This window comes from Pan paniscus, chromosome 8, assembly GCF_029289425.2.
Source record: "Pan paniscus chromosome 8, NHGRI_mPanPan1-v2.0_pri, whole genome shotgun sequence".
In the NCBI taxonomy this organism is placed as follows: Eukaryota; Metazoa; Chordata; class Mammalia; order Primates; family Hominidae; genus Pan; species Pan paniscus.
In genome coordinates, this window is record NC_073257.2 from 141767501 (window position 1) to 141777500 (window position 10000).

The 10000-nt window shown below is 46.3% G+C and overlaps 1 protein-coding gene across 8 annotated transcripts in view; it reads right to left on the bottom strand.

Annotated features, from left to right (window-relative positions):
- Positions 1-10000, bottom strand: part of EBF3 (EBF transcription factor 3) — a 127853-nt gene that overhangs the window by 36397 nt on the left and 81456 nt on the right. For 4 of the 8 annotated variants that reach the window (XM_034931722.4, XM_034931720.4, XM_034931719.4 and 1 more), the window contains exons 7-8: positions 6018-6099; positions 1757-1874 (exon numbers count right to left, since the gene is read on the bottom strand). In XM_034931722.4, coding sequence (XP_034787613.1) covers positions 1757-1874; positions 6018-6099 — 200 coding nt within the window. Of the gene's footprint in view, positions 1-1729; positions 1875-6017; positions 6100-10000 lie in introns of all 8 variants that reach the window. The other 4 variants (XM_063607588.1, XM_063607587.1, XM_063607586.1 and 1 more) reach the window with 1 other exon arrangement.

Consider the following 10000-nt stretch of genomic DNA (forward strand, 5'->3'; position numbering starts at 1 on the left):
CACAAAAAAAAAATAACCCTACTATTTATGACAAATGCCTTTTTCTTAACAATCTGTCTATGCTAGTCCTCAGAGTCACCCTATTGGCATTTTTAAATTAGCAGTCACTTTCTAGGGTGGGACAAGATATTTCAATCTCTTGCAAGGAACTGACTTGGTTTAAATGTCGAGAAACAAACAGGAAAAAATCCTGAGCAAGACTGCTTCTGCAAATAGCTTTTGATTAGTTGGGTTTTATCTCCAAGGTACCCACTAGTGGCCTTTATTTTTCTAAACGCTACATTTTCTGCTTACAGTCAAATGCTTTTTCATGCTACTTACAAAAATAAATACTTGTACTTTGCTCAGATCATAATAGCTCATTAGAGGAGGCTGATTTTGGACCTAGACTACAACCTAACACCAGAGGGCTGGGGAGGCCCCTTGAACCTATTGCGTGAAAGCTCCACTCTCTAGGGAAGCGAGGAACTGAGGACCGGGGATTCAACCTTCTTAATTGTGAACCTCATTAGTGACGGTTGCTAAGCAAAACACACACCTACCTTCAGTGCATGGGAAGGAGATAAACAATACATCACAGGCTCTAATGACATCGGTGCTTAGGGCGACCTTTAATTATTATATTTTTGTTCTCTTATACCTTAGTCATTAATGTAGAAAAACAAATTAGTTTATTTTTGTGGACCACAGCAGATTCATAAATTGTCTTCCAGTTTTTGTCTGAATCATATTTCACGCTGATAATCTGCACACGCTTCATTCATTTTCCTGTGCGTGCATCTGTCTGCCTCGTGTGTGGCTCTCGAATGTGGGACCTCGGGATAGAGGATTTGTCTTAAAACCATTTAGTTTTACAGGCTCTTTGCTCTAAAGGATTCGATCATGCTGTTTTGTTTGCAATTCACTTAAAAAAACACTCACATTACTTTCTCCACAATTCATATTGGTCAGAATCTCGTAATTATTATAAAATGTTTAATGGGGGAAGTGGCTCTTATTCTAAAGGGGATGCGTTCAATTGTGGGTGCTGTGCAGAGCACGAAGTGGGATGTGCCTGAGGGGCTCGGCGCAAGGCCCACTGTGTCTGAGTCTTTCTGCATTCCAACCTGATATCCAAGAACCTTTCTCCCTACCTACCACCCTTATGGAAACCCTTCTCTTTTAACAAACAAAACAAGAAGTCAATCAATTGAAAGCATTTGGTTAAAAAAAAAAAATGTATGCTGGTTGGTATTTTCACCCCCTCCTCCTTGCCCCCACTCTTGTGTGAACACGCACATACACGTGGATCACATGCACACGCACTCTAGCCAGGGACAGGAAATGGTCCTGACTGTCCCTTCGGAGCTGACTGGACCAGGATGTAACCACCCACTGGGCCTGCACGAGGTATCTGGGTATGAGCTTCTGGATGGGCGCTTCCGACAAACCAAAATAAAACCAAATAAATTAAAATCGCAAGAAAAGCAGTAAGCAAAAGAACGCCTGGAAACATGAAGGCCGTGGCAGGTGAATGGGAAAGTCCCGCTGTTCAATAAAGGAGAAGAGAAAGCCTAGGAGGGCTGTCTCCCCTTCCACCTCGGGGACACCCCCTCGTCCTGCCTTGGTGCAGGAGGTCTGACCAAGGGCGGGGGCCTGGTGAGAGTAACTCCACATGAATGAACATAAAGGATGGTGCAAAGAAAAAGAAGCATCGCAAATAAAAAAAAGACATGTAACATGTGCCTACCATTTTCCAGATAAGAAGGGGCCGTACCTTCTGACGGGTCTAGGCGGCGGGCCCGCCTCCCGTGTTTGGAATTGTTGTGCACAAACATGTTGTCTGACACGGCCAGCACGTGGCCGTCCACGTTGACTGTTGTCGATACAACAACCTGCAAAGATGAAGTGGATTTGAAAATGGAATTGGCAAAGAAAAGCAGAGCCCCCTGTTAGGCAAAATACAAGCCATCTTAAATACTGCAGAGCACAAGGAAATTTCACGTGTTCCTGGACACTGTTGATTGATGTGCGTTCACAGCTTTTTTGGCTAATGGGGGTGGGTGGGTTGTTTTGTTTTGTTTTGACTCAAGATTGCTTCTCTTCAAAACCTGCTCCACTAATTACAGTTTAATCTCCTATTATGCTAACAAGTGAATTCAATTCAGAGAAATATTCTTCTAGCCATTAGCTTCAGAAACACCCCTCTAGCCACTCATTTTAAAGCCGCTGTTTTGATTGATCTGTTCACATATTGATTAGATAGTTTATCTAATTAAAATGAGTTCACTTGAGACTGGCCTCCCTTGAAGAGCTGGGAGGATTCAGAGTTGCCCAAAAAAGGCTTCATAAATCAGGAACATTCCTACTGCCCACATTTTATCAGGAAACGATCCCTGGGTCAATTTTACAATTACATTTAATGTCTGGTAATGAACTTTTTTGCATCTGAAAAGACTGAGTTGAATATGAATAGTGGGAGTGTTTTCAATCCTGGAAAGGTATTCTTTCTCAAGTTCATTGCAAAGGCTGGCAAGGACCCTGGTATGCCAAGGGAATGTCCTCTCTGTTGCGGTGAGAGGCTTCCATTCTTAGGTCCAGGCACAAAGGATGTCGAGGGGAGAGATCACAGATCAGGCCCTCTTAAGCCCTCAGCTGCCTCGTGGTAGAGGGAGAAACGAAAAGGGCCAGGCAGGGATGGCCTTGCAGACTCCATAGACCTGCCCAGGTGAGCTTGCCACAAACATCCAGAAATGGCATCCCTGAATGGACCCAGGAACCAGGAAATGACAACCTGGCCCTGAGCTTTCTCTAACAGAGGTGGTGCATTCATCCCGGACTAGCTGGAGCTGCAAAGATCTGAGGCCAGGTTTCATCTGGGTCTTGCAGAAGCACTCCTGGAGCTTCAGCCCAGCTCTGACCTGAAGGCAGTGTGGCTCTCTGCCACAGTTTGGGCACACTCGGCCATGTCTTTGAGTCAGCACCACCCAAGGGAACCACAGCCCTACAGAGAATTGTGTGGTGGTTGCAGGTGAGTGGAGAAGCGGAAGGGGTTCCCAGTCAGGGTACACCTTCCCTGCAAGGCCCAGACAAAACACGCCATGCAAAATGAGCTTAAAAGCCAAGGCCACCATAGGCCTCAGTGAATCGCGACACATCAGTGTTGGGTCCGCACATGTAAGGAATCCCCTGCACCAGCATAATCGGGGAAACCGGGGGAGGGGCGCACGGGGGTACACGGGCGATCTCTGTACTTTCTGCGAAATTGTTTTTAAACCTAAACTTCTCTAAGAAAAATAAAGCCTATTAATAAAATAATTAAACTAGTTACCTAATACAAAATGAATACAATTCATTGTATTCAATGAGTCACTGAATATAAAATAATTAAACATACAAATAAGTAGTATTTTCAGGGGTTTAACAAAGAAGCCAAAGCTTATGTTTATATATGAATATATGTGCAAGTGATGGCTTCTTTTTTTTTTTTTTTTTTTTGAGATGGAGTCTCGCTCTGTTGCCCAGGCTGGAGTGCAGTGGCACGATCTCGGCTCACCTCAACCTCCGCCTCCTGGGTTCAAGCCATTCTCCTTCCTCAGCCTCCCTAGTAGCTGGGATTACAAGCACTGCCACTGCGCCTGGCTAATTTTTTGGTATTTGTAGTAGAGATGGGGTTTCATCATGTTGGCCAGGCTGGTCTCAAACTCCTGACCTTGTGATCCACCCGCCTCAGCCTCCCAAAGTGCTGGGATGACCGGCGTGAGCCACCGCGCCCGGCCGGCTTTTTCGTTTTAAATCTCAGACTCCACAAGATGATGATGCAGCAGGGGCGGTACACACGCATCCCACCCAAATGCCCTCATCGGGGGCAGCTTCCCTGGCATTTCTTCCCCTTGGCCACTGCCAGGATTGTTGAGGTCGCAACAGTGTCAAGCCACCCAGAACCTCAAAAGGTTATAAGTGCTGCCCCAGCATCCCAGGTCCAGCCTTGGGTATCTCAGCACCTTCCTTTTTTGACCACTGCCCACTGGCTTTGCCCTTTGCAGCCCTGGTGGGAGGTGGCTTTGCTGCCCCTTTGGTACCACGAGTGGGCCTGGCAGCCTCTGCCTGGAGGAGCCAAGGCCTGTTCCTGGTCACCCAGGTGCCCCCCTTGTGTTCTACCTCCCAGGCCCAGCCCTGGGCATTGAAGACACTCTACAAATGCATTATCTGAATATGATGCAAAGATGCGTAACTAACACTGAGGTGCAGACTTAACCCTTTTTACGTTCCTAAACATGATAGGTTAAAGAAACATGAAAAAGTAAAAACAAATTTAAAAAGTTTTTAAAGACACAGGCTTTGCAGTCATCTACATATAGGTCAGCCACGAAGGGTAAAGAGTGTAGTTCAGCAGAGAGAGCAGGCAAGCTGTGCTCTGTGTCTCACCTGGGCTATAGCACCTACAGAAAGCTGCTGAGATTGTGAAAGCAGCTGAAACTATTGTGTAAGCACTGCCATCCTCCTAGGTCAGTTACACCTTCTGAGAGGCATGGGGCTCAGCTAAAGAGACCAGAGGAAGTTCTAGTAACTACGGGGTCTGCAGTCAACCACGAGATCACCTGTAACTGACGCTGTGTTCAGTCATTGGTGAGACAAAGAGGACACAGCCCCTCAGCCCTGCCTGACTTCCATTCTGCTTAGAAGGATCAATATCACCAGTGCCCTGTGAAGCCTAGTGCGTGACAAATGGAAGCAGACCCAACTGTTTGCAGGAAACACTGTCCCCAGCTGCAGACATGACTGTGGGCGGGCCCAAAGAGCCCGCCTCCTCTGACCAGCTGACCGGGCAGGCATGGAGACAGATGTCACGTGATCCACTAAAGGACTGAGGCATAAGTTAAATTTCTGAGAAATGCTTTGAGCTATTTGATGGAAAAACTGGGTAAATCCCAAACAGGAATCATTCTGCTCTTGGGTCATTCATCCAAGCTAGTGGTCATTTCCATTAGCCGCCAAATTCTTCTCTGGCTGGTTTTGTATTCTAGTCCAGACTATTTTTACAATTAAAATTAGCAAAATCATCCAATGTGTTTACCCTGAATTAGCTTCCTAATCATTCACAAAAAAGGCAAGAAAAATATGAATCTATCATAATGGTATATAAATCTATCATAATTCATCCCTGAACCCCCCCAGCTACCCCTCTGTATCCATCTTTTGGATAAAATCTTCTGAGGCAAACCAGAGACAGGACTTAGCCTGAGTTTAGGAACAGACGCAACTAGCATGGAAAGTGGGCAATAAGAACACAGTAAACCTCGGGGGAAGGAAGCCGAGGCCAGGAAGAGACTCTGGCAGTTGCAGAGGTCTGTACTAAGCAGGTGCAGATCCCTCTATGAGGAGGATCTCAGATCTGGAGTATTCCCAAAAGGTTGCATTATAGTTCTCCTCCCACTGAAAATCAATCCATCAATCAATCCCAAAAGAAGCACTTCTGGGCCAGGCATGGTGGCTCACGCCTGTAATCCCAGCACTTTCAGAGGCCAAGGCAGGCGGATTACTTGAGGTCAGGAGCTTGAGACCAGCCTGGAAAACATATTGAAACCCCATCTCTACCAAAAATACTGGGTGTGGTGGTGGGCGCCTGTAATCCCAGCTACTCAGGAGGCTGAGGCAGGAGAATCCCTTGAACCTGGGAGGCGGAGGTTGCAGTGAGCCGAGATCGCACCACTGCACTCTAGCCTGGGATACAGAGCAAGACTCTGTCTCCAAAAAAAAAAAAAAAAAAAAAGCTTCCACATGGCCATGTTTTCAAAGCTAAGTTCACTGTTCGCTATATTGTGCCCACATTAGACTTGATGAATCTGGCATACTGAATATACCAGATCATTCTTAAAGCATTTTATTTGCATATTTTTATCAAATGCACCAATTCCAGTTTGCTTCCAAGCCCTTAAAGAACTCAAGATTACTTCCTGAACAGTTGCAAATCAGAGAATTCAAATTTGGTATGAAAAGTCAGGACCACGGTCCACGTGTCTTTGAGAAATGTATACCTGGAATCTCCGCATATCTCGAGGGTTGCCTGCATTCTTCAAACAGTTCTGATTGCACTTGAGGAAAAACTTTAGAAAGAATCTATAAAAAATACAAAAAGATGATATTTATTAGGGTTATCAGACAAAAGACTCAAACTTTTTAAAAGACACTCTTGCGCAGGGAGGAGTGGAGACTCAACCCCACAGCTTCCACACTTCCCTCTAGGGGGTGACATTGAGAAGAGGCTCTGGGAGAGGCGGCGAGGAGGCACCCAGAAATGGCCACACAGGAGAGCAGTGAGTTGCATTTGCCTTGACGCTGTGGGTGTCCAAGCTTTATGATAATAGCTGCGACTTTCGCATTGGCATTTCTTGGCTCAATCTTTGCACAACTGCCCATTAACCATGGGGGAAACATTCAGCCCAGACAGGCCTACCATCTCCACCCACTAAAAATGAAGGATGCCTAGTTAAATTTGAATTTTGGATAAACAAAAAATAATGTCCCAAAGCATACCCCTCACTAAAAAATTGCTGTTGACCTGAAATGGAAATTTCACTGGATGTGCCATATCTTATCTGGCAACCCTAATTCCAGAGGCTACCACTGCCTAAGCAAACACGCTTTTAAATATGGGTTTTAAGAGTTACAGTAGTGCCTGTAATCCCAGCACTTTGGGAGGCTGAGGTGGGCAGATGACTTGAGGTCAGGAGTTCGAGACAAGCCTGGCCAACATGGTGAAACCCCATCTCTACTAAAAATACAAAAATTAGCCAGGTGCGGTGGCATGTGCCTATAATCCCAGCTACTCGGGAGGCTGAGGCAGGAGAATCGCTTGAACCCAGGAGGTTCAGTGAGCAGAGATCGTGCCAGTGCACTCCAGCCTGGTTGACAGCTCAAGGCTCTGTCTCAAAAAAAAAAAAAAAGAGTTACAGTAGGTACAGCTCTTAAGAAGCAATTGGGGGGTGGGGCAGGAGAATCACTTGAACCCAGGAGGTGGAGGTTGCAGTGAGCGGAGATTGCACCACTGCACTCCAGCCTGGGAAACACAGTGAAACTCGGTCTCAAAAAAAAAAAAAAAAAAAAAAAATCTAAGAACTGATTGGGAGGCATATTGTTTTAACCAAGAATTCTTGAGGCGGTAATGAAACTGTTGCTGAGGCAGAAAGCAAGGAACAGCACTCTGCAGGGCTGGGGAGGTGAGGCCGAAGCGAGTGCTATTTCCATTTCCCGCCATGCCTTGCCCTTATGTTTCATGGCATGAAGATTCAGGGGTCCTGACAGTGTGTTGAGATGCTGTGACTAAAACGTCATCATGTTGTCCTCCTCATTCCTGCATGCTCAGTGACATTGCAGGAGAGCTGGCTTCCAGTCTGAACTCAAAGAACCTGGGAAGCCAGGCTCTACCACCACCCACAGGAAAAGCGGGTAGGGGGGTTTCTCCCTATACAACCTCTGCCTCAACTTGAAAAGGCCACAACCAAGAGGTCCCAGAGCTTGGGTCTGTGCTGAAACACCCACTCTCTGCACGCGGCCAAGCATCCTGTCCAGCAAGGTCATCAACACAAACCTTTCTCTATTTCCTCCCAAAATATCATCTGTCCTACTTGGTGATTATTAATTTTTGATGAAGTTTCACATGATTTTCTTACGTTCAAGGTTCCTCGCTGGCAATTAGAATATCAGAAAATGAAAACACTCAACGGACCAAGACTCATGTAAGTGCCCCCCCAGCATATCCTGGATGACTTCTTACTGTGGCAGAAGAAAATCCAATTGATGGGGGAAAGAGTGGTGGCCACTTAATTAAATTTTCCTGCATACCATGAGGCCTCACCATTTTAGGCCAGAATTTACATCTTTTATTAACTCACCTCACCTATACACTTAGCTCACAATGCCTCTTCACACCATCTGCCATCAGCATACAGTAAGTCACTTGATATTCCACCCACCAATTTTTCCTAACAACCACTGTGCAATTAAACTCCACACGTTCCGCAGCGAGGTAAATGAGGCGCACCTGCGGCCACACTGCATTTGAACTGCATCAGAAAGGGCCTAACAAGGTGAGGGCGCCACCAAGTTATCGTCCTGTCAGGCAATTAGGTTTTCACTTCGGGGACAGCAACACGGTGCAATTACACCACACATTACCACCCAGCTAATCTTTGGAGCAGGCGCCGGCCCGAGAAGCTGCTCATCTGCAAATGTACCTGCACGGAGCCATCTCCAAGAGCTTTGTTTGTGATTTGAGAGATTTCTCCCCCGCTCCAGAGGAGGTTTCTTTAAGTTTCTTGATGTCTTTTAGACAGTCACCCTTTTACCTCCAAGAGAACAGAGCGAGTTTTGATGATACCCTAACTAGCCCTCACTCGGCACTGTCATGAAGAGCTGGGTTTGGCATTCTTAGGCCTTCACTGTCATCCTCTGCAGAAATCAGCAGGACAAAGTTGGGTGCTGGACCCCAGAAACATACTGAGCATACCCAGGGTCAAGTCAAGCAGGTGCAGATACACACCTATGCACACATACACACATGCCACCCACACATACACATGCCCACACATACATACACACACATGCCCACAGACACACATGCCCACATGCCCACACTTGCATACACACACATGCCCACACATGCATACACAAATGCATGCACACATGCAGACACACACACACGCATACACATACACATGCAGACACATGCACACATATGCACATACATATGCACACACACACATGCATTCTTGCTTGCTCACTCCCTCTCTTTATTTTCTATGTAGCAATGATAGTTTCTGCTTCTATCCAAACTGCCTAAAGAGCAGTGCAAGTACTTGAGAAAGAGCTGTCGTGCACAACCCTAGAGACCAGGATCCTTTCTGAGCACACAGGTCCCAGTGACACAAATAAAGTAAGCTCAACCGTCAAGTGGCTCCATGCCAGGTTCTTGGGGCATCTACAGGGACGGACAGAGGGGAAGCCTCAGCAGAGAGAAAGAAGAGCTCTGCGCTTACCTCTTACCCTAGTTTTGGTCATGTCTGAGTTGGGGATTCAATTAAGCCTTTGCAAGGTGGCTGGCACCGTACAGCAGGTGTGTGACTCTGATATTGTGCAGAGTTACACACGGAGCAAATGTATGCTTTCACGAGGAGGTGCTCAGTGAGCCACACGATTTCAGTGTTTGGGGAGGGGGTGAGAAAATTGAATGCCCGACATGTGAAGTCAAAAGGTAATTCTCATCCTTTACTCAATTACCCTTTAATTGGCTTTTTCCTAAGAAATATCTGACAACCACTTTACATATCTCACTTCTAGAGTCTGGTACACAAAGAATTTAATACTCTTGTTATGAAAGGAAAAATCTTTCCTATGTCAGAAAATCTTTGGCTTTAGTACCAATAAACTCTTTATTACTGCAAAACATGGATTTGCTGCTCCATCGCGAAGAGGCGATAAAAATTCTAACCTGTCATTAGTACATTATGCTTAATTGTGTACAGTGTGTCTCTCGTTGCATCTGTTGGCCTGTCATCAAAATGACCATTATGTGCACTAATTCCCTGACCCTGTCTTTATTTCCCTAAAGAGTCATCATCTTTCACAGTAGGTACCAGAGTAAATCAAGCTTGAAATATGGGCTTTATTTACTTGTTTCTCCCAGGCAGAGGGGAAGACAGCAGCTCGAGACAAACTGCTACACGCCAGGCGCGGCTTTCCCAGCCCCATTCCACTCAGAAACAGCCCACAGAATCCTGGGAAGTTCTCAGGAACCAGCAGAAGGGGGAAAGGTGTGATCTTATTACTTTTGAAATGAGGTTTCCTCTTTCGTGGTGCACAGGGACTAGGACAGGGAACCATATGGGCAACCTCATTCATTCTTGGGAGGGCTGGTTCCAGGAGGCTGAGTTGTGGGAGGTTCCCTCTACTAACTCATGAGGGTCCTGTGAAGATGGACCAAGGGGCACAGTCGGGCCCTGTGCCGGGGAGGACAGGGGTG